Source organism: Pavona decussata, unplaced genomic scaffold, assembly GCF_977016875.1.
Source record: "Pavona decussata unplaced genomic scaffold, jaPavDecu1.1 SCAFFOLD_61, whole genome shotgun sequence".
Taxonomy (NCBI): domain Eukaryota; kingdom Metazoa; phylum Cnidaria; class Anthozoa; order Scleractinia; family Agariciidae; genus Pavona; species Pavona decussata.
In genome coordinates this window covers 4,472,062-4,497,112 of record NW_028145482.1, presented here as the reverse complement: position 1 = coordinate 4,497,112, position 25,051 = coordinate 4,472,062, and the positions used below count along the sequence as shown (strand labels likewise).

The window sequence follows — 25,051 nt, the reverse complement described above, 5'->3', positions numbered from 1 at the left end:
TCTCGTGGTGCATCGTCATGGTACAACGCTCCGGCGAAGTGTCCAGAGGTTCCGCTGTTGGCTGTATTTTTCTCTCTTTTTCAGCCATTTTGATATTAAGGCTGGCAAGTCGCCCGAAGACATCGTAGGGAACTGAAGCGATTCAATCATGTCCCTTGTCGCCATGTCCTTGTCAAATTGTCGACGGGTATTGTGTACTATTCATAGCCTTTATGCCAATTCTGCACATTAAACACGTTCCCTTGAAGATATAACATCGATAAATACATTTACGCATCAAATACGTACTCCTGAAAATTGGGTTAGTTGTACCAAAAGACTGATACAACTCTCGTTTAGCTGGTCGTTAATGATTACTGGTCATTTTCATTTAACAAGACTAAAACAGTACATGTATGAGAAGAAGAGCAACATGCTTATTTGAACAAATCGTTTTCGGTCGTTAGGTAATTTTGTCATCCTTCATTATCCGAACAACTGACAGAATATCAATATTTATGACTCAATTTAAACTCAATAACCATGGTTATGGACCCCTCTTGGATGGTATTCGACACGCAAACGGCTAAAATGTATATGATCTAATATTGGAGAGGTAGTCATTAGCGCTGTAATCGTGATTTTTTTCCCTTCACCGAGTCATTTGCTGAAACTGTTGTCGATGGAATCTCGCGAAAAAGCAAAAATGAAGGTTGCAGTGAATCGTTCCCGCATACCAACCTTTCTTTTCGTCGTCCTTGTGATAATGGTTTGCGTTTTAACTTACAATTACTGGAAAACATCTTCGTCAAACCAACAGCTGTTACTAAAATTGAGACTTGCGCAAGGCGAACAGATAATAACAGATCGAAAGCGCTATGCTCTGGAGGACAAGATCGCCAATATGGAGAGTGAAAATCGTTTGTTGGAGGACGATTTAGTCAACGACCAAGCAATTAAAGAGCGGGCTTTGACGCTGACTTCTGATTTGAAAGTGGAGCTACAAACAGTGAGAGAGAAGCTAAATATTGCTGTCGAGAATGAGGTACGTATAAAGCGCGAGATAATACAAAGGTCATAAATTTAAAAAACTGTGAAAAATTATGGACCGGTCAATACAGCCAACTCTCACCTTGCGGACTCCTCGCTTTTACCCGGCGGACACCCCCATAATACGGACAGCAGCTATAAATCCCCCGCAAAAATAAATTACAGACGTTTGACTGAAATAAATCCTTGCTATTACGGACTCTCGCTATTAGGACACTACCTCGTGATCCCGAGGGTGTCCGCAATAAAGGGAGTTGACTGTAATTAATGCAAACAAGCTGCAAATCGTACGTTAAGATACAAAAGAATTGTATTAACTTGTTATATCTTTTAAGTAAATTTCGTGACTGTGCTCTTCGTAATTCAGTTGTAATCTTTCGTTCCAGCCTGTTTCTCAGTATTTTTTCACATATATCTTCAAGGCTGTTCGGTTGATGATGCATTCGTCCAAAATTAAAAGAGAAAAAACAAAAGCGTAAATGGAGCATAAAGGCACGTAGCTATCGAGATATCACTGTCACAGCACTCACCTGCCGTTTCTCTACTCTAATTTTGCATTCAACTCTAGCGCTAATTTTCACGTAAAAAAGACTTATAACTTGCTTTTGTCCTTGTTAGAGTTTTCATTAGTTCTATGTCAACTGACCGTCTCCAAACAACCCTCCGTTGAATCGCTGTCAACGTTCTTTCCAAAAGCAAAGAGAAAACTCGTTGACCAGTTTTCGCCCCCGCGTAATTAAGGCTATAGTCTGCTTCAGTTATTGGTTACACTACAACTGCAACCCAGCGCTCTAGATAACGGAAATATAAGGTATAGCCGGCGATTTTTTTAAGCTAACTCAGTTTTTTTTTTTTTTTTTTTTTTTTTGTTCCACATCAGAACAATACGGTATTCAATTTGATTTAAGGCTGGGTCATTGGATAATGCAAATCCCGGACTTTGAATGGCTTCGCGGCCATGGGATATTTATTAATTATTCCACTGCGATCATGCGTTGGATGAGCCAACGAGGCACGTCGCGTCGAGTTGGCTATAATCATATCATATTCAGCATGCGCTAATGGAATTTTTTTATTATTATTAAAAGCAATCAAGAAATATCGCTAGATTTTCCTGATGTCTTTTGCACAAAAGACCAGAAGATGATATAATACCCGCTATTTTTCGGGCACGGTATAATGGCTGACAGCCCACGGCCGATAGGACGTGATCCTGAACGGTCTGGATTATCATCATCCAATGATCCAGGCTTTAGTAACAGCCATTATACCGACCCGAAAAATGCCGTCAATAGTGGTCATAGCGGCTACCTATCATCTTATACCAATATTTTAACCTCAAGGATACTCAACATCGATCAGGGTAGCTTTTGCTTGCTTCAAACGTCCAATCATCATTATCGTCGTCGTCATTGTTGTCGTCCTTCAAAATAGCGATGGTCAACCAGCAAGCGGTGATAGTTTATCATATCATGATGCCTACAGCTGGTCAATAAGCTGACTACAGTGAAAGTGCCAAAATAAACTATATTAAAGTTATAATATAAATGCAGTTAAAATTTATAGAATAAAGTATTAAGTGTCAGAGTTTTTTTTCTTGTTGTTGTTGTTTTTAGCACATTTCTTGAAAAACACTTCTTTTGCAATTTATATAACAATATTGAAGTTTGTGTATTCACCCGGTTTCTTCTGTTTCGTTCTATGCTTTCTGTCAAATCTCTTTCTTCGGCAAGAACAGCTGCCTTGACGTCTTGGATACGAAACTTCCACTTCGGTCTTACTATGTAAAGCTAGATTCTCCCATTTTTTTTTTTCAGTGATGCCAATAGCTTTCAGTGAGGTCTCGTGAATCACATGGCCACTCCACCTTAACTTTCTTCGTTTCAACATGACATGGATTAAGTTTAGCTCACTTCTGAATGTATAACTTCTAGGTTAGTGACTTTATCTTGCCATGTGATTCAAAGGATGTACCTCAGATTTCTCATATGGAAGGTGTTTAAACGCTTTTTCCTGTTTGAGATATGTTCCGAACTGAAAATTTATATTCCGCGTTTCATTTTGTGTAAGGCGCATTGCGTGTGTATGAGTGGAGACTAAGTTCCAATGAGTGGACACTGGGTCCGAGTTTATGTTATGAAAACGTTGCTCGACGTTCTGGTCGAGAATCATGAAATGTATTGCCTAAGTTTTCGTTGCGTTTTAGTGAATAAATCGTTCATTTTCATGGTCCTTTGAGTCGGATGAACAGTATCGACGATCGGTCAAGCGAAAAGGAGTGTTGGACTTCTGTTTCTTGCCGCGAAAAAGTGGGTTTTCGCATCTTGGCGATTGGCGCCAAAACACGTGTGTTGCAGCACCTTGATCGAGTGGAACTTCAGTGGATTTGCAGTGGAATTTTAAACGGTGTTTGAAAATGTCGAAAGATTTAGAAGCTGTCAAGAAAAAGAGAAGGTTTCTGAGAAAATCTTTAACAGACACGGTGAAGTCAGTCGACGAAGCCCTGTCACAACAAGATAATCATGCACGAATTCAAGTGTTGAAAGATAACATCGCAAGCAAATGGAGCGATTTGCAAGAAGTGCAAGGCACAATGTGCACGATGTTGGAAGATGCTGACATTGATGCCGAGTGTGAGAGTCACAATGAGTATGAAGGGCGTGTGATTGAAAGCATGGCGAAAATGACGAGTTATCTTTCAAGTAAACATTTGCCAGAAGTGAAATTGGCGGGAAGCAACCCACATGTATCTCAGTCGTCTTCTCAAGTACAAGTTAAGCTACCCAAGATCAATCTACCAACCTTTGATGGCAATGTTTTGAGTTGGCAACCCTATTATCAGTCGATAAAAGTTTCGGTAGTCGACAATGCGTCGTTGGCAGATGTCCAAAAATTAGAGTATTTGATGAGATCGCTAAAGGGTTCGGCTGCTGAAGCGGTGAAAGGTTTTGCAGTGGTACAAGCGAATTACCAGCCAGTTTTGGAAATCCTGAAGGAAAGATTTGGGCATACAAGGTTAATCCTCGATGCACATGTAAGATCCTTGATCCATTTGCCACGTTTGAGCTGTGATGATGCAGCCTCCATGCGTAAATTTTACGATGAAGTGATAGGTCACGTTCGTTCTGTCGAGTCCATGGGTGAAAAGTTTAAATCTGAAACTTTGGCTCCTGTTCTGGTGCCCCTTATCGTGGACAAGCTACCTAAAGAAGTTGTGGAAAAATGGGAACTGGAGCTCAGTGAGGAAATAGCTAAGCAGGACTGTGTAGAAGTGAAAACACTGTTCACTTTCTTGGAACAACTGATTAGAGCTAAAGAGTCTTCCCAACCTCCTTCTCTTGATTCGAAAGCTCCAGCAAAGGAAAATCCTGGAAATCGTGAAAATCGTTTCAAGTTCAACCGCTCGCAAAGGTCATCCACCTCTGCATTATGTGCGACAACGCAAGAGGGCAAGTGTGTCATTTGCTCCAAAAACCATGGTTTGAAGTCATGTGTCAGTTTTCTGGCATTGCCTGTAAAAGAAAGGTTCAGAAAGGCAACGTCTAAGGGTCTGTGTTTCCGATGCCTTGAATCTGGTCATAGAGCTGAAGTGTGCCAGAAGCCTCCATGCAAGCACTGCCAAGGTAGACATCACAGTCTCCTGCATCAAGATTCAGCTCGACCTCACTTGGAAGAAGTTAAGGTGGAATCGGTCCCTGAATTACCATCCCCTTCATCAGGTCCTCCTGTGTCATCTTCAGTTGTGGCAAATTCTGTTGCAGTGGGCTCGGGTGGAAAGGTGATTCTGCAGACTGTACCAGCTATTTTGTGTGGAGTGAATGGGTGTTCAAAAGTTGTGAGATGTTTCTTTGATCCTGGTTCTCAAACATCGTTTGTTCGGCAGAGTGTAATTGATGAGCTTGGTCTTAACGGGAAGAGTGTCAAAATTGTTGTCTCTGGATTTGGAGGAGAGGCTACCAAGAACACTTTGCGGAAGAGAATTACATTTACTGTGGCACCTGTTGATAAATCTGGACAGCCTCAGTGTATTGAAGCGCTTACTACACCAGTAATATGCCGGCCAGCTGAAGCTGTGGATATTCATCCAGCAAGATGGTCTCATCTTCGGAACATAGTATTTCCTGAAGAGTTCCCTAGAGATGAACAGGAGATTGATGTGCTTATTGGTTTGGATTTCTATTATTCCTTCATGACAAGAGACATTGTAAGAGGACGTTCCAGTGAACCAGTTGCAGTTCGCACAACTTTGGGTTGGGTCTTCTGTGGACCAACAGGTGGTCATGACCGAGAATGCACTGTGTCTATGAATGTTCAAATTGGTGTTGAGGAACAATTGAATGAAACACTTCAAAAGTTCTGGGATTTGGAGTCCATTGGTGTTAGACCTGCTGAAAGTTCAGTTTCTACTACTCATGTTGAAGATATGGTCTTGAAGAAGTTTAAAGAGACTCTAACGTACAATGATGGTCGCTATGAAGTATCCTTACCGTGGAAGAAAGATCGTGTTGCATTGAAAGATAATTACCGGCAAGCGGAAAGTAGGTTGTACAATCTAGAAAAGAAGCTGCTCCAAGAGCCAATGAAAGCTACGTCATACCGAGAAGCGATTAACAAGTATGTTGAGAATGGTGTTGCTGAAGAAGTACCTTGTGATGAAGTTACACCGACAGATGGGCGTCCTGTGTTTTATCTCCCCCATCATGCGGTCATTAGAGAAGACAAGCAGACAACCAAGACAAGAGTGGTGTTTGATGCATCAGCTAAAGATAGCAATGGTGTCTCTCTGAACAGCTGCTTAGAGCCAGGCCCAGCATTGCAGCCAGATTTAGTTGGAATTATTCTGCGTTTTCGAAAGAATCATGTAGCTATCATGGGTGACATAGAGAAGATGTTCTTACAGATCCGGTTAAAAGAGGAAGACATGGATTCACACCGGTATCTATGGAGAGATTTGGACCCTAAGGCCACGCCTAAGATTTACAGAATGACAAGGGTCACATTTGGAGTTGTTTCCAGTCCTTTTCTTGCCATTGGTACTATTCAAGAGCATGTGAAAAGGTGTAAAGGAACATTCCCTGTTGCATCAAGTGAAATTTTAAGGAACACTTATGTTGATGACTTTGCTTCAGGGAGAGACAATGTGCAGGAAACACTGAAATTGCAGCAAAGTGCAACTGAGCTTATGCAGAAAGCTGCCTTTAATTTGACAAAATGGTCAAGCAATTCGTCTGAGCTTATGGATTCTTTACCTGAGAGGGACAGAGCAGCAGTTAGTCTCGTCAACCTGGAGAGTGATTTAGCAGAAGCACATCCAATGACAAAAGCATTAGGTTTAAAGTGGAATACGATAACTGACAGCCTTGTCTTTGCAATTGATGCGGACATTGTTAAGTCCAGATCAGAGACAGTGTACACAAAAAGAAAAGTGGCGTCTTTAGCAGCAAAGATTTTTGATCCGATTGGTCTAATCGCACCGTTTTCAGTGAGGTCAAAATTGATTCTTCAAAGTTTGTGGACCCAAGGTGTTGGATGGGATGAGGAAATTCCCATGGAAGTCTCATTGAAATGGAATCAGTGGGTTCAAGAACTTTCAGAACTTGAACACGTTCACATTCCAAGATGTTACACTGATTTGTCATTAAGTCAGAATCCTAAAGTTGAGTTACACGCATTTGGTGATGCGTCGGAAGTTGCTTATGCCTCTGCAGTTTATCTGAGAGTTGTTAGTGAAGATGGAAAGGCATCTACCAGTCTTGTAATGTCCAAGACCCGAGTGGCTCCTGTAAAGAAGATTACACTTCCGCGCTTAGAGTTGATGGCTGCTGTAATTACTGCTAGACTTTGTACCTATGTCAAAGGTGCAATCGATTGTCCCATAAACCGCATTGTTTGTTGGACAGACAATTCTTCAACTTTACACTGGATCAGAGGAGCCGCCTCACAGTGGAAACCATTTGTTGCCAATCGTGTTATTGAAATTCAGTCATTGTTAGATCCCAGTGTTTGGAGGTACTGTCCAGGACCGCAGAATCCAGCGGATCTACCTACCCGAGGTTTGTCTGCAAGTCAGTTAAGAGAGAGTCATTTGTGGTGGAAAGGACCCTCTTGGTTGCAAGAGTCCGAAAAAGATTGGCCCGAGGATTTGAGGTCAAAGCCTTCCAGGGAAAATGTTGACCCAGAGAGGAAGAGTAAAGCTAGTGTCAGTTGTGTTGTGCAACCCAAAGAGCCATTCATTGACTTCACAAGATTCAGTAAGTACGGTCGCTTGCTAAGAACTGTTGCTTGGATCAGAAGATTCGTTAGAAACTCAAGGGTGAAAGAGGAGGAAAGGATTGACAGCCCTTTAACTGGTTTAGAGATGCAAAATGCAGAAAAATGGTTGATTTTTCATGTACAAGAAGCAAGTTTTGCTGAAGAAATTACGTCAAGTAAACGGCATGGTACAGTGAAGGACAGCAACCTGGCCAATTTGAACCCGTTTATGTGTCCTACTAGTGGTTTTCTTCGTGTTGGAGGAAGAATTCACAAGTCACTGTTACCAGAAGAGGAGAAGCATCCTATTATCTTGCCTTCCAACAATCCTGTTGTTAAGTTGTTGATTGATGATGTTCACCGCCGTGAGCTTCATGCTGGAGTTGAACACACTTTGTCAGTTTTGCGACAGAAATTTTGGTTGATCAAAGGACGATCGACTGTCCGTCAGACACTGAGGAACTGTCTAATATGTCGCCATTACCTAACAAAGCCCTTTGGTCAGCGGATGGCACCACTTCCTGAAGACAGAATTAAGCCTGCGCCCCCGTTCACTAATGTGGGACTAGACTTTGCTGGTCCTTTGTATTTGAAAGACAGTGGTGATAAGGTCTATATCTGTTTATTTACATGTGCAGTTACCCGTGCGGTACACTTAGAGTTGGTGTGTAATATGACGACTGAGCGATTTCTCCTTGCTTTGAGACGCATGATTGCAAGAAGAGGAATGTGCAGCATTATTTGGTCAGATAATGCAAAAGCTTTCAAGGCTGCTAACAAGGAGCTACAGCAATGTTGGAGAGTATTGGAATCAGACCAAACCCAGAGTGCTCTGTCCGAAAAGAAGATTCAGTGGAAGTTCATAGCGGAGAAGGCCCCATGGTGGGGTGGGTTTTATGAGCGACTTGTAAAGAGTGTTAAGACGCCATTGAAGAAACTATTTGCCAAAGCAATGTTAGATGCCGAGCAGTTAACTACTATTTTGGCTGAAATTGAAGCACAACTGAACAGTCGTCCTCTTACTTACCTGGGTGCAGACCCTGATGACTACAGTGCGATTACCCCTGCACAGATTCTGATTGGCAGAAACCTTCAAGTGTGTCCGACTAAAGACACTCATGTTTCAGAACAGACATCAAGAGCCCTCACCAAACGATTTCAGTATCACCAGAGGCTCGTAAATGGATTTTGGAAGCGTTGGCATGCAGAGTATCTGAAATCCCTGACACCCCTCAAGAAATGGTATAAGATTGGTCGTGAAATCCGTAAAGGTGACTTGGTCCTTGTGAGTGAGGATCGTGTAGCTCGGGGTCAATGGTCACGTGCACGAGTGGAAGACACCCACACAGGCCGCGATGGACTTGTCCGGTCCGTCACCCTGCGGACCTCATCCGGAAGTGTTACTCGCCGTCCAGTGCAGCGGCTACACCTGTTTGAAGCCTGTGATGCTGATATAGCTGCTGAACTTAATTGAACTTGATGAGACATTGTTGAACATTTTAGTTGAACTTTATTGAACTTTGTTGACAAGTTACATGTGATGCACTCCCTGCATCGGGCGGGAGGATGTTCCGAACTGAAAATTTATATTCCGCGTTTCATTTTGTGTAAGGCGCATTGCGTGTGTATGAGTGGAGACTAAGTTCCAATGAGTGGACACTGGGTCCGAGTTTATGTTATGAAAACGTTGCTCGACGTTCTGGTCGAGAATCATGAAATGTATTGCCTAAGTTTTCGTTGCGTTTTAGTGAATAAATCGTTCATTTTCATAGAGACCAGTTTTCGCTGCCATAGAGCAGATAGAGTAAGGTGACTGAGAACACAAGTACTGTACACAGACACCGTGGTTTTTTATTCAGATTCAGATTTTTTTTATTATGCACCATTTCAAGAGTTTACTACAAAAGGAAATTACAATACATCACAGAAGTAACATAAAGACAACATTAAATTACATAAATATGAAAAGTAAAATGTGCGCAGTGACCAAAGGAGCTTAGGCTTTCGAGTTGAAAGAGAAGTTGATTATCCCACACCCATTTGTTGACTGAGTGTTGAGAATGTTGTTGATAGTTTATAAATAGTTTATAAATATATAACTAGCTACTAATCAGCCTGTACACAGTAAATTACTACGACTACTATTCTTACTATTGATGGTTTGCATGTGATCAGGAGCCATAATGATTATGGCTCCTGATGTGATGTCATGGCAACGATGTTGGTGTCAGGAACTGAATAAGATTATGTTGGTGAAGCCAATAAAAAAAAAAAAAAAAGATTTTTCTCCTCTGGGAGTTAACTTCCATTTTAAAGGAAACTATATGAACAAATTTTGTTTTGTACACCAACATGGCGGCAATGCAAACCACCTATGCTAACTTACGCGGTTTCCGCCAGCAGACCAATACAACAACGAATTGCACGGGAGCCCAGTTCTCTCTCTGTAACATGTAACACCCCTGCAGGCAATCATGGTCAATCAATAAAAAAATTCCGCAACGACCCATACATTAATCTGATTGATACACTGTTCCAGGTTCAACTGAACTCGTTCTCGAAATTTATTTATGAGGGGTGGTATGTGAATGGCATGCATAATTATGTGGGGAGTTCAGTGCTGTTCTTGAAGCGAATGAAATGGAAATATCGGTTTACAAGACAGAGAAAAAGACCAATGAATTTATCTGTCAGGGAGACACAAACTTCTACAAATATTAAAGGTAACATGCATTATGCGGTATATGCATTCGATGATCGGATCGCAGTCGCCTGTGCCGATCAGAATACGACCACAATCCGATTTTCGAAAAGCCGAATGTGTTGCGGCCGCAATGGTCTTCGGGATTTCGCTTCAACCAAGCGTACAAAATGGCGTCCAATGGTTTAGTATTCAGACCTGGTCGAGGTCCTTCTTTCATTCTTGTAGGTCTTGTGGTCATTGTCATAATCCTGTTTTATAGTTATTGGGGTGTTTCTTCCAAGAACAATAAGCTCCTTAGAGATGTTAGTGTTCTACAGGACCGTTTACGTGTGTTAGCGGCTCGCAAACTCACCTCGGACAAGAAAACTTCCGCGCTGTCCACCCAGCTTACTCAATTGCAAGAGGAAAAAGAGAAGATCGGTGGGCTTTTAAAAGCAAAGGATGCTGATCTCGGTGAAGTGCGGAATCAAGTAGAACAGAAAGAAAACGAGTTGGTGAAACTCCACCAACAACAGGTACGGTTCACGTATAACTGCATCCACGCTTATAAAATTGTACCTAGCTCGTTCGTCGCATTTAAGATGCCAGCTTATATATTGATCGCTTTCAGTTTTTGTCTACATGTGAAACCGGTATTTAAGCTATATCCTTGTTGTTCAACGGTTTCAGTATTTCAGTGTGGAAAATATGTTTTCGAGTTCGAAAGTTTAATAAACTCGCGGAAAATGTTTCGGATTTTTCCGGCAATTTCCGCGTATTATAATTTTGACAATAGCTCAAGCTTATGTTAATTTTGTCGCCACGTATTTATTTATTTTGCATCTACTTTGTTAGAAACCGACCAAAAACAGCAGAGGAATTGATATATTGGACTCGTACCAGGAAAGAAAAAAAAATATTTTACAGCTGGTTTTATATACTCGACGTGGACCTAACCTAGCGCTACATATTGCAATTGGTATTCTACAAAATAGAAACAAACCATAAACAATCACCATTGTGTTTATAATATAGAATAGTTGCATCTTCGTATAGGGAAATCGTATCTACAGTTTAATTAACAAGATAAGATCAATGACAGTTACAAAATGAACAAGCTTATGAAAGCTATATAATACACACTGTACGTAGTCATATTAATGGGGTTGGCAGATTCAGGAATGACTGCAAAAATATGTTTGAGTTGAAAGTGGTCACAATATTAAACAGGTAAGATTATTCCACCATAACGTCACCATAGATACCTGTTGAAATATTCCTCCTTCTACTAAGTGCACTGACACACAATGTACATGCACATATTCAATTTTAATTCAATTTCAATTTCAATTTATTATTATTTCCAACAAATACCCAAAGACATATAAAATGGCTTTGCTGCCTGCTTTTTCTTCCAAGTTTCAAATTATCAACTTTTAATAACTTTTGGCTCTGATCGGCGAGACAGAGCCTTGGTAAATAGTACACAGTGGTTCCCCACTGTTCGGCATAATTTATAGAAAAAAAAAATCTTCGAAGTTAGTTAAGTGCAGACATTAGTGGCGACAAGAGATCAATCTACATTTGCTTTGCTTAGTAGACAATTCCTTACTCTAAAATTCCTTTTCAGCCAGTACAAAAAGAGAAGATTCTATTACCCATCTCTGGGTGTTTTTTGTGAACTCTGTAAAAATTTAGATTATAATTCATCAGATATCTTTGTTTGTCTTCAATTGGTTAAAATGTGTTGTGTGATGCAATATGCATATGGCCAGATAAAAAGAGGGGAATACACTGAGGAGTGATTTTCTGTTGGAACTGAAAAGGACACCAATACACTTGTCAAAAGTATTGTCAGAACAACATCCCATGTGTGCTTTCATCCTGTACTCACTTTATGCGAAAATATTTGGAGCATAATAACTGTCCTTGGCTGTTATCTGTTCCTTGAAGTTCTCAGTTTTCCTTCAAACTGTCCCTTGCAAATGAAAAAACTTAGCATAAAAATAATAACTAAGGTCTCTTTCTTTGAAAAACTGCAATAATTTTGAATCTTTTAGTTTGTGTAATGTGGCTAACCGACTGGATTGTAGATAAAGCTAACAATGTAAAAGGAGCTTTTGCTTACAAGTCTATTGCTTGACTGTCACAGTCGTTATATCAGACTCGTAATTGACTGTTTTGTTTGATGATATGATGGAATGTTTTTGACTGAATTGAAATGGAGGCCTTGAAAGTGATGGCTTGCCCTTAGAGTCGTCCCCAAAACTTCTCGAAATTAGCTTTAATTTTTGGCAAACAGACTGGTAGTAATTTAAGAATGTAGTTCTGTGTCTATTTTTTGGCCTGGAAGTGTGAATTTCATGAATTAGCTTATGACTTTCACTAAAAAAATGGAACGAAATAGGACTTCACAAAACAAAGCAAAGTAGGGCTTAAGACCTGACGTGTGATAAAAAAAATCATTCAGCTTTGCTTGAGTTGGCTCAATTTTTAGGTAAAAGTGATAAGCTAATTGAGAGATTCTACATGTATGTAAGAAGTCAAGGCTTCATGTCATGTTTATTTTTCTTTATAGAAAAGCAACCAGGAAGAGTTAGAAAAATTGAGAAAAGGAGTGGATCGCTCATCTTCAGAATTCAAGGCATTAACATGTGAGTCAACTCTTCTCTTTCATTATTTGTTTACATGTAGTTCAAGAGAATTCCATCTTCCCTGCTCTTGTACAGTGAAACCCTGCTAATCTGGGCCCAGTTACAAGTTTAAAGCTCGATTAAACTAATCCTGGGTTAACATGAACTTTGATTCTAGTTAAATGACTAATAATTAAAGATTCTGCCAAAAATTGTTGTCCCTCAGTTTTGACTTAGACTTGTTTTTAGCAAGAGCTTGAAAATAGCTTTCAAAACTCACATTTAAAGAGCGAGATGAAAACCTCAGTTAAGGACGGTGCCTACTAATACCAAAGTATTTTTGTGCGGTTTATGACTATGCGAGAAAAGCAGATCTTAGCAAGGCCTATTGGAATCCTGAAAGAAAATTGGGGGTATTAACCATGCATTTTTCAGAGATAACTTAGCAATAATATCTCTAAAAAGCGCCAAAATATAAAGCAATGTATGGGATTTTTTCCTAACTTGAAGCTTAATTATCTTTGAAAAATGCATGGTTACCCCCAGTTTTCTTATGAGATACCAAAAGCATTTGCTAAGTTCTGCTTTCTCCGAATAGTTTTAGACCGCGCAAAAATATTCCTGTATTAGATGGCAACACCCATAGCAAACCCGAGTATCTCGAGATGCGCAGAACGTATGCGCAGTAACAATAGTAGGCACCGTCCTTAACTTCTAATCATGGATTAGCGTTAATCAGCTTTCGAACAACTGGGCCCTGGTTGCCTGTGGTCCAAAGGCTATATTCCAATACTCTGTTTCTACCCCACACTGGTAGTGAAAAAAGATTAAGTGAGGTTCTTTTTTGCATTGTGTGCACAACCCATTTTTGTCTTGTAACTGAACATTAGCTGGTTATTTGACACTGTTTGGGAAATTTATTCTCAATATGAAGGGTAGAGATTTTTACCCAAGAAAATTCACAACTAAATAATTAGCCATTTCTTTGGACCAAAACAAAGTGGCTTCAAAAACAAGGTGTTGGATCTGACATAGACTAAATAATTCATGTTATCAAGCCATCCCCTCCATGGAGAGGGCCTGGTCACATATTAGGTTCCACTGTATGGTGTCCAGGGTTCGCAGCTGTGATATTTTATAGCCATCAGCTGCATATTAAGACCAACATCTACAGTGGTGATAACAAGTCACTTAAAGTTTGAAAATGGCTTTGTTTAAAAACAACAGGAATAGAAGGTTTTTCTTTTGTTTGCTTTCCTTGTGGGACAAATTTCTTCCAAGTTTAATGATAGCTCTTATAGCCCTCCCTCACCAAAACTGCTTTCAGTTGTCAGTTGTTTTTATCAGTGCCTTGTACTCATACTGTACAGTTGAATCTTACATTGTGTAATCTCAAATTTGCCTATTGTTATTTCTCTCTGCTGCAGCAAAAGCTGACAAAGTGTTGAAAAAGTTTAATGATGTAAAAGCAAACCAGTCTGCTCTTCTGGAGGAGGTATCCAAACTAAAAGCTGAGAGGTGAGTTTTTTAAAGCACTCTGGAGCTCAAGCAGGCCTGCAGCCGGTATACATGTAGAGGCAACTGAGGCAGTTGGGTTGGTAAAGGTTTCCAAATTAATATGGAATTTAATTAAGTGAAAGCTAAGCCTTGAAATCAATTTGAAGAAATTTTCTTCTTTCAGTTATGCAATAAATTGACATGTATGCACTATGCTCTAACTTGATCTATCCAAGATACATGGCAAGCATTTGAATTTAAAATTATAAGAGGCAATAATTTTTATAGTGAACAATATTTGGAGCAATCCAAACAAGGAAAATAGTTTGAGATCATGGATCTTTCAGTCTCTAGTTATGCAAGGTTCAAACTATCAAGGAAAGATAAATCTGTCCAAAAAACATGTATTTTTCTTCTTTGTGTGTGTGTTTTTGATTTTGGTGGGTTTATTTTTTTGTGCATACCACAAATAGATTTTTTTTTATCTATGCCCTCAGTCAAAAAGTTCATTCAAGCGTGCGATTTTGTCCCTTCTCGTAAGCTGAAACACAGCAGTGCTTATTGAAGTAAAAACTTAAATGTCTGTAATATCATTTCCCATGTCATAAATTTGGATAATTTTGGCACTGGAAAATGTTTCCACACAAGTATCAAGATATAGACTGAGCTTATTCCAAAATGGCTACCATTTCAATACTATTCTTTTCTTCATACTCAAATTAGCCCTTCTTACTTCATTGTTTAGCCGACTTTTTCGGAATGTGCTAGACAAAGTAGGGTTTTGACAAGATATTCAAATTGAAACATCTCTGGGTTTAATTGAATCAGACTGAAATGTACAACAGAGTCTTGATACATCGATAAATAAACACTGCGTCACATAACATAAAGAAACCAGTTCACATATTATAAGAGGGAGAAAGGAACTTTTTCGCCCCAGTTAATCCTTTGTCTTGGAGAGTATTTTTAAGTACTGATTTTGTTAATACATACAAAAAAAGGTAACGCTTTAATTGAGCATAGAATGAATATTGAATATACCTTGAAATGAACAACTGTCAGTCATGCAAAACAAACACTGCTATATAGCACATCGTGGAAAATAAAAATAGCTCAAGAGGTTCCATTTAAAATACCAATAAAAGGATACATCTTCTCTAAAATATGGCTAAATGGCCAAAAATATTTACCTAGTGATTATTATTGTATTTCGTAAAGAGTTCGGTTCAGAAATGTGCCTATCTGTCTGACGGCTTTATGTTTACTTTCGATTGAAATCCACGAATATTCAGGGAAATCGCGGAGCTCTGTACAGCTCGTAGTGTAAAATGTCCACAAATTGTATTCCATACATTTAGTAGATTTGTGTTAGATAAGTCCTTTTGAGTTAAAATAGACTTGACCCTAAGTCAGGTCCCACTTTTGTGAAAATAGGCTTTAACTACATGTATGTCACCTTTATTGCATTCTGAAGTTTAGGAGGAGGTATTTTGAAAAAATTGTAACTCAGTCAAAATTTCACAGAGAAAATGTCAAACCTTTAAATAAATTGTTATTGACAAATGGAACGTCAATGTGTAAAATATTCAAGATGTTTGAACAAGGAATGACGTTTTGACAGCACCTGCAATGTATATAATTAGATTATATTGTAGAGTCCCCAAAGGTCAATTGGGTAGCTTTGAGGTCACCTTGTAAAATGCTCGCCAACAACGAAAAAAATCGCATTGAGCTCAGTAAATGTGATATTTGTTTAAGGGATATACACTGTAATGAGTAATGTTCATAGAAAAAATCAGCGAAATCAGTGAAAAGCCGAAATTTGCCTTATCCGTTCTAACATGGACAGCCTCTTAAAACCGATGTTTCTTTGTCATCATGACGCCAAATTGTTAACTAAAGGTAACTTGTAGACAAAATGTAAATTGTGACAAGTATTTAAAGCAGTGTTGGCACTAAATTAACATCAGAGAAAATGCAAAAAATTGAAAAACTATGTAAATACTTTAGCACAAATGGAGTCTGATTGCACATTCAGAATGGGTTTTTCTTGTCTTATTGACCAATAAATGTGCAAGAAAACCATATTCTGAACGTGCAATCAGACTCCATTCGTGCAAAAGTCTTTGCATAGTTTTTTCTCTTATGTTAATTTTAGCACCAACACTGCTAAATACTTGTCACAATATACATTGACATATACATGATGACATGGAAACATTGTTTTTTATCTTTCCATGATGTAATTTGAATGTGTTTTTTTAAAACAGAGATCGTTACCAGAAAGATTTGCTTAAGATGAAGGTGGAACTTGATGAAGCAAAGAAGGCAAAAGGTACCTCCACACCATGCATAAAACAACAGCCTGTTTCTGATTTAAATCCATTCAAATCCATTTAAATCCATTTCTATCAACGACTTAACTTCCTTCAGTTTCCTTGATATCAGAAATGAATTTCACTCATTAAGGCCTTTTAAAATGGTACATCACATGTGAGCATTGTGTTTTTCTTTGCCGTTTTGGAAAATTTTGGCCAAGAAAACTTAGGCCGGAAAGCATTAAGCTCTGGAGAAGCCATCTCTGAAAGGAAAGGTGCCAGTCATAAATAAGACTTGTTCATTCTTACTGTCTCTTATTCATTTGCAAACCCTGAGTCACCAGTTGTCTAACTACTGTAGCTGCCAGCCACATTAGTGAGCTGCACGCATTGATAACAGCCTTGTAGTTACTGCACTACTGTAGTTTGAGCACAACATAATGATATGTGAGAATGATGTATTATTCAGTGAATGACAGAGGCATACTCGGAAAAAGGAAATCCGAGTGCTCCTATCAGGAGTCGAACCTAACACCTTCCAATTACTAGTTCAGATGCTCTACCACTGAGCTACAGGAGACTCGTAGGAGTTAAGGCCATTAAACTAAGTTCATGGGACAAACATCCTGCATACTGCTAGGATTGGAATGTCAATGTGTGCCATATGCACAGTGGAATAAATGTGATGGAATATTTTGGTGGTGAATAATGATGTGTTTTACCCTTTTCACCAGCATTGCCAGTAGATAAGAAAGCCTCAAGCACACCCAAAGTAAGTGATGAAGGAGAATCTGTTTTAAAGGCTGATGAGAAAGGAAGCAGTAAATTGAAACGGGATGAAAAGGAAGAACCTGACAAAAATCAAAGCAAAAGTCATGTCGTGGATGAAGAAAAGGAGGACAATGAGGAAAACGAAGGTGAAGGAGAAAAGGTGACAAAAGAACTTGTTGAGAAGAAGTCTAAACCAAGTATTGTAAAAGCTGTCCAGGAAGGCAGTGACCTCAGTAATGACAAGAAAATTCCATCACCTTCTGTAAACGTATCTACAACTGCAGTTCCAGGTGTCAACAAGTCAGGTGAAAACAAATCTCAAAGTGAAGGTGGCAGTGAAGTTAAACTTACAGACCAAAAAACAACTGTGAAGTCCAAGGAAAATGATAAACAGGAGAGACGTAAAGCAGAAGAAGAAGAGGAAGAAGGAGAAGAAGAAGAGAATGAAGAGAAGAGGACAACCGGAGATGAAGAGGAAAATGCCGAAGAGGAGGAAGATGGTGAAAAAACACCCAAAGAAGAAGAAGCTGTTGACAAGGAGAAGGATGGAGAGAATGATGAAGAGGACGAAGCTTTGGATGATAAAGAGAAGGTTCAACAAAGTATGGATTCACCTCTTGGTGACAGGATCCTTATGCGGCCACACCCAAGAGACTCCTCCCAGGAGGGCCCTAAGGGGCCAAAGTCTGCGGGTCAAGACCGATTCCATGTTGGTGGTGCAATCAACAAATTTGAAAAAGATATGGTAAGTGGGATGGTACCAGTAAGGATTTTAAAACTTGAAAAGGAGAAATTAACAGTAGAACCTACAATGTAAGCCACTAAGGATGCCCATAAGGCCTTCAGACTTCCAGTGTTTATTCTACAGTTACATGTAGTTTATGAAGGCACAGTGTGTTCCCTTTGCTGACTTTAGCAATTGAAATATCATGAAAGATTCCCAACTTTAGATTCAACCGTAAGTTGTTCTAGTAATTTTGTTTCATTGACAGGTCAAAATATTCAAGACAAACAATCCTTTTCAGTTTTGAATTGCCGTAATTGGTGTCCATTCATAACGTTTCAATGTTGTTTTGCTACATGTTGATTCATTACAAATAGAAGTCAATTTGCTGGATCATGGGCATTTCTGCTACAGTTTGAAGTCTATTCAAATCATACGGGTCTTCAGTTGATTCGCATCACACCTTCAGTCAATTCACTCCGTCGTTTTAAGTCAAACAAGCCTGTTTTCAGTTTGTGACCAGAGTGAGTATTGTTGCACCAATATAATTTGACCAAAGTTCAACCTCCCTACACTTTATTACCAACAGTTTGCTGGGTCAATCACAATGGGTGTAAAAATGTATAATCCTTACAGCTATAACATGGGCACTTAGCTATGTTCCTTTTGTGTCCACATTAAAGAAGTTTGACTGTACAGCGATTTTTGTTTGACCTACTGTCAGTAGTTGAAATATGGTTCCCCTAAGTTTTTGCTCGATCCACCACTTAACTTTAAAGGTTAAAGCAAAGTCTTGTTCACTATTCTGCTTAATAACAGCCTAGCATGGAACAAACCATGTTCAATCAAAATGCTTAGGTTGTTTACAAGTTCCATTGTTTAAATTTGGTAGATGATGAGTTCTATGTTCTACATTCAACTCCTGCTATAGTAGACTCCTGAAGGACCACAATTTGGTGTCCATAGTAGAGAAAGTCAGTTATAGCAGGAGTAACTTTCATTAATTCTTGTTTGCCGTGACTTCAACCTCTGGGTGTTAGCAATAGCAAGGTGTCCGTAAGGCAGAATTTGGCTGTATCGCTATATTAAGCGGTGCTCCAGAGTTAACTTTCAAACTCAAGGAGCCGATGAAGGATTTTGAGGAGTCAATAGATCTGGTTCTCTCCAAATCTTCTTAAGTTTACCATTCCATTTGTCTGGTCAGGAAACCAGCCAAGGTTTTGATCTGAGACCCTTCTTACCCAGGGTTCTTCTAAGGAGCCAATAACCGGTTATTTTTACCCTCTATTTACAAAAATGTTGCCGGTTATATGATGAAAAAATGTTTCTCAAATTATTGAAACCACTTTCAAATAATTCAAAAAACCTCATCCTTGTTTTGGGAATTTTCATTCCATAAACAATGTTAAAACACCCAGCAGATAATATCACATTGAAAATCCATTGCCTGAAAAGAAATCGCTCTTGGCTTGAGCATTTTCTTTCTCCAAAACAACACTGACTTCAAACTCCGCCATGTGTGGTTTTGATTCTTCACATGACAACCTGGCTTCCACCAGTCTCTAGGAGACATTAACAAGATAACGTCCACCTGCTATAGTGCATGTCCAGAAAAAAATCCATACCCACCCCTGGAAGGTCATCGGAAATTCCTAGGGGAGGAGGGTCTTAAAAGTCAAAATTTTAGAAGCAAGGTATGAAGCTAAACTGGAATTTCCTGGGGGGATGGGGGGTGCAAAACAAAAACCCTTCCATGGGGGAAATATGGATATTTTCTGAAACTGTTTGAAAATTTTTGCCTCCTTTTACAAATCTTAACAAGAGTCCTGCTTACTTGGAAGACTGATTAAGAGTGTAGTTTGCAGAATACTAGGCACTGGGACTAATTTTTATTGTCTATATCCTCTATTTTTAGATGTCAAGGGGACAGGGCCCACATGGAATGCCAAGAAACATTCCTGACAGCCGTGAGGAATCAAGAAGAAGTCCTGAGGTGAATAAGTTATAATGTGACCTATCCCACTGTTCAACTAACTCGCTATTTGGATTAGACACTAAGGTTTAAAAACCTTTGTGTTTTACATAATTATTTTCTAAAGGGGTTGGGTTTTAAGGATGCATTATCTTTTTTCTCATTGAACATTTTGAGCTGTAGGTATTAACCTTTAAGCCCTAACAGTGATCAGCATCGAATTTCTCCTTGTGAAGTAAAAATTAAGGATATGATCACCCAAGGTAAACTTTCTTGATACTTTCTTGAACTTTCTTTGTTCTTTGGTAGTAGGGGTTTGTAAAGGGTTAGTTATCACTTTATACCTGGAACAGGTTGTTGAAACACATGTAGTAAATAAGAGCTTCATGTGTAATTGAAGGACTCAGGGCTTTTCAGATAGCTTTTTGTTCTAGCTCAGATTTTTTTTTCCAAAATATTTTGCATGTGGCCTTCAATTCCTTTAGGGAACGTTCCCTCAATTTTTTATCCACTGCTTCAGACCAGGGGCACCCAACGACAGTTTTCTCTGAGATCCTTTGAAACACAATTTTAGGCTATCAGTCTGGAGTGGTTTTAAAGCTCTGTAGGTTCATTTTAGGCCGCGCTACAATATTTTTATCTGTTCAGTCATTCTAGGGGAACTTCAGTGTTTTCAAAATTACTAGGGCATCTTTGTCTATTTTCCGAAAACCTTAGGTCTTATTTCCTTTCCGAAAATCTTAGCTGACTTTTTTTCGGCACCCGAAATGACATTTTTATCAATGCGAAAACTCTAGGCCTTAAATTTCCCATATCACGAAAGTTCGGGGTGAAAATTTCCTTCAGAAAATTGTAGGGGATTAAGGGCCTTCCGAACAGGTAATTTACCGAAAAGATCCGTTGGGTGCCCTTGGCTTCAGACTTTGCTTTGTCATAAAAACAGAAACCTTGTCGATAATCATGGGTTTGTACTCGAAAAGAACTGCAAAAAAATGCAAAAAGATCTCAGGGCAACATTTCCTAAGGGAAATTGATGGGGACGTGTAAAAAATCCAGTGAATGTGAGCCTAAACAACATAAAGTAATCTAACAAGCACTATAGGTCAAGTATGCCCCAAGCATTTTAACCCCTAATATCAAAGAAGAAATTCTCCTATCTTGTCCCCATACTTTTCTTATAAAAGTATTGGGGAGAATTGAGTACAATATCAAGAACATTCACCTTGGGTGATCATATCCTTAATTCTCATGACCTCAGGGGTTGGACAAGCATTAATGTTATAAGGAGAAATTTGATGTTGATCACTGTTAGGGTTTAAAGGGTTAATTAGTACTTAAGCACAAGCAACACATCAGGATTCTCTCCTTCTATACTGAAGTAAAATTTATTCCCTTAACCACTTCTGTTTTTCTTTCAGCAATGGGATGAAGAGGATGATCAGAATTAAATGAAACCTTTGTTCATAAGGTTTTGTAATTTGTACATTACAACATGACTTAGGGGCTGATACCATTAGCATGTCTGTTAAACACAACAAATAGGAATATTGCAATAACTTGTCAATGAGAATCGGACCATCCCATTTTGTCTCAAGAGAAAACGGCTCATCAGAAATTCAATCTTTCTCTTCATTTACAAGTGACATATGAAGGTATAGCAAGTCATATAGCTTTTCTGAATCTGAAAAATGATACAAAAGATTTAAACAAAAGTGAAATCACTAGATTCATGTTCGTTGTTGGAGCCATAGTTTGCTCAACAACTTCTAAATTTAGCCAGCAACAGGCTGCTCGATCTCGTGTAATACTGGTTTGAAATTCATCTTGGCAAACCAAGCCAGCCTAGCTCATGAAATCAGCCCCTGAAGCAAATCTTGATGTAATTTTTTCACATAATTGTTGAGTAGCATTGTTTTGACTGTTCCCACTTTTGGCTTTGTGCAGTTCGTTCATGTTGTTATGGGTGCCTGTTACACTGTAGTCAACTTTGTTAAAACAAGAGTCTCTGTGATATCAACCAAGGTACCCATATGGCAGGAGTTGATTGTTGATTCATGTGCCCCAGAGTAAACCTTGTTCATGTAGATCATGGGAATGTTGGTGTACAAAGTTTATTTTGAAGTGTTTGGAAGCCTGGCAGGCGTGGGGCATTTGACATTTTCAAACAATTTGAATGATGAAAATCCCATCCCAGAAAAAAACAACAGTTAAAATTAATTTGAAATTCTGCAGTGTGGGGATACAGAAAAAGGAAAATGCTCAACATTAAATATTTTTGTCAGGGGCCTTCCCCCAACCCCCCAACCCCCCAACCCCATATAATGTAACTGGTAATGTTCTTACCCCTGTAATTTACACATAGATTGTCAAGTTGCTCATTTAGCAATATTTTGTGGACCATTGTACCAAGTAGGGATGCCCTATTTTTCAGTGTTCTTTGTCCACCTAGTTCTGGTTTTCTTAATCCTTCAAACCTAGTCTTGTAGAGATGATTCTTCATTGAGTGTATTTCTTTAGACATCGAGCACCCAGTGTCAAGCTCGTACGCAAGTTTAGCTGTAGAGTTTTGAAAGCCCAGTAGGGACATAGTTAAATGCACGGTTTGCCTTTTTCAAAATAAAAAAGTAGTCGCACGTTTTAAATTATATAAATTCAAAGGGTTAAGAATCCCATAGTTCAAATTTAAGTACTTAGTGTCAACTAGAGAAAAATTGCTTGCGGCAGCGAGATCATTTTCATTTATACAGCATTAACATAAAGGGGAAAACTAGCAACAAATAAATGTACTCCATAAATTGAAATAGCTTGGTAAACTTAGTACCTTCTGAAAATTTTAGCATGGTACGTTAAATATTCTTAAGTACTGCTTTTCAGCCTTACATTCTTTGTATTTTTTATAGATTTTGAAAGCTGATTTGTCCAGGAATATTCAACTTATCGCATTGATATTCACACTATTTGTCAAATGTGACATGTTCTTTTAGTTTTTGGTGTCCATTTATTTGCAGCATTTTTTCCCGTTCCGGAGTTCAAATGGAGACAGGGGACAAGTTTTCAAAATTTCCATTTAAGCAGAAAGTGGAGTCCATCACAAGAAAGATTGCATTGAAATTAGTCAGTTAAGCAAGTTCGAGGTTCTGTCGTTAGATTGCAACCACGTAGAAGGCTTTCAAAAGTCGGAAGAATTAGCGATTTTGTATGGATTTGGGGGACGCCTTCTCAGAATTAAAGACATTTGTATGGAATTTGGGTGACTTTTGACAGGTCACAGCCTGGTTGAAACATAAGCAAACTCGGTAAACTTTCTAATTCTTATGTGATCTTTCTGGCGATAGGGTTCATTTTTTTCATACGACGTAATTTAAACAATATGTAAACTAGTGCCAAGTCCCTTTATGAACTCCGGAACGGGTAATTCTTTGATATACCGATGAAACTGATGAGGCAAAATGTAAACAACGGCGACAGCATGGTTCTCTCCTATTGAGAATGAATGCACCTTTCACGGCCCGAATTTAATTTTAGGTTGCTGATGGGAATTGAGGTAGTTTTAATGTATTGTAACTTTAGCTGTAAATCGAAGTCTTGAGACGACTCTAATCCAATCTTCAGACTAGCAAGTTTTAGGAATTTTCTCCAAGCATGTAGGTAAACTGATAATGCCCCCCCACCCCCCCCCCCCCCCCTTTGGACCATTAAAAATAATCGGTAAGAGCGATAATTCAAGACAACAGTAGGGCTACGGTAATCTTTAACTAGGGGCGCATTTTTTTGGGACCGTATTCCGGAGTAGGAATACTCGGAATAGACGGTATTTGTGTTCTTTTCGGAGCTATTCCGTTTTTGAAATGAACGGAACATCATTCTGTTCATTCTGCTCCCGATAGCAGAATGAACAGAATGGAAGGAATACGGTTTACTCGGAATAGACAGAATACCCGTTCTTTTGGGAAATTTTTGGCGGGAAAACCGCTCCCGCGCAGACGTAGTAGTTCTCAGGTCACCTCCGCCATGGGTATTCCGTTTCCAGATTTTAGGAGCGTTCTTGTCGAAATTGAAATTCCGTGTATTCTGTTATTCCTAAACCGGAATAAGAATATCTAGAATAGCCCCAAAAGAATGCACTCTAAGACGAAGGGGGGAAAGAATTCGCACCCGATGTAGAATTTTTTGCAGTAATTCACGCCAACTTAAGTACATTGTTTGTTGCCAGCTATTTATTCTGTTGTTTATAGTTTAAGGAAAATAGCCGAGAATAAACTTGACCTTGTGATGTGTTTTGATTCCCTTTAGTTCCAAGCCCAGAATATAAATTCTCCCCATTGCTCGATATGAGGCTGAGAAAATGTTGCTAAATCAAGACTATATAAACATTTTGGGTGGTGAAATACCAACTCGATGATTATTATTCATATGTACTTTAAGGGAATACAAATACCATCCAAAGGTTATCCCATCGGAGCCCGTCAATTCGTTCGTTAAGTAAAGCCCCGCGGGGGCATTCTTCGGAATTTCTGGTGGGGTGTGCTGCTCCGTTGTTCTAACCCTGACCCTATTTCAGACTACAATGTGTAATTTTTGGCACCCTTCTTAAGAGCTGGCCTCTAATATTCGTACCCATTTTCAGACCTGGGGTGAGTTGCATAAAATTTATCGTCGGGCGTAACTGCTAACGCCAGACCTTCAGCCCAGTCACATTCAGTATTTTAACGTCTGACGATAGCATTTACGCCCGCCGTTAAGTTTTATGCAACTCGCCCCTGGTTCCTAGAATTTCAGACTTTCAGACTAAAATGGTTGAAATCTATACCCTATTTCACACCAAAACGGCTCAAAAACCATATCCCTTGGCGCCGCACATACCCATATAGCTTATGTAAGGGAATCCCTCCCCCTCCCTCCCCCTCCTTCCTCAGGAATAAAGCCAACGGTTTTATTGACCAATGTTGGTTAACGTTTCTCTCTCTACACGGATAATCAGTTCATTTATAACATAGTGCGCGTGCTTCCCTATCTAATTCCTATTGGCGGCATCATGGTACATTTCTCAACATACGCACGACCGTGCGTCCATAAGATGACGTGTGCAAATCAGCCAAACTCGGGTTTCCGTCGTTTAGTTTTTACAAAGTTTCCCCAAAAATTAGCCTGCGAGAGCAGACGCCTTTTAGC

At 39.2% G+C, this 25,051-nt stretch overlaps 1 protein-coding gene and 1 long non-coding RNA gene across 6 annotated transcripts; one reads left to right on the top strand and one right to left on the bottom strand.

Moving 5' to 3' along the window:
• The first annotated feature begins 590 nt into the window (after positions 1-590).
• On the top strand, positions 591-24,156 carry LOC146479228 (uncharacterized). 5 transcript variants are annotated; one of them, XM_085111480.1, is made up of 7 exons: positions 591-1,024; positions 12,543-12,618; positions 14,025-14,115; positions 16,365-16,429; positions 17,159-17,928; positions 19,823-19,900; positions 21,298-24,156. In XM_085111480.1, the coding sequence occupies exons 1-7, from the start codon at positions 662-664 to the stop codon at positions 21,325-21,327; spliced, it is 1,473 nt and encodes a 490-aa protein (XP_084967606.1). In that variant the 5' UTR covers positions 591-661; the 3' UTR covers positions 21,328-24,156. The 5 variants fall into 5 exon arrangements, with proteins under 5 accessions (XP_084967606.1, XP_084967605.1, XP_084967604.1 ...); XM_085111479.1 differs by having other exon boundaries at positions 592-1,024; positions 17,156-17,928; XM_085111478.1 differs by having other exon boundaries at positions 592-1,024; positions 17,147-17,928.
• On the bottom strand, positions 23,758-24,903 carry LOC146479227 (uncharacterized). The gene is made up of 2 exons (XR_014865036.1): positions 23,884-24,903; positions 23,758-23,798 (listed from the first exon to the last, which is right to left on the bottom strand). It is a non-coding gene; the product is annotated as an uncharacterized LOC146479227 (long non-coding RNA).
• Positions 24,904-25,051: the final 148 nt, after the last annotated feature.

Excerpts from the sequence above, each read along its gene's own strand:
- LOC146479228 (XM_085111478.1), top strand. The coding sequence starts at position 662 with ATGGAATCTCGCGAAAAAGCAAAAATGAAGGTTGCAGTGAATCGTTCC. Across the intron at positions 1,025-12,542 it reads ATATTGCTGTCGAGAATGAG|AAAAGCAACCAGGAAGAGTT; the intron begins GTACGTATAAAG and ends TTTTCTTTATAG. Across the intron at positions 17,929-19,822 it reads ACAAATTTGAAAAAGATATG|ATGTCAAGGGGACAGGGCCC; the intron begins GTAAGTGGGATG and ends CTCTATTTTTAG.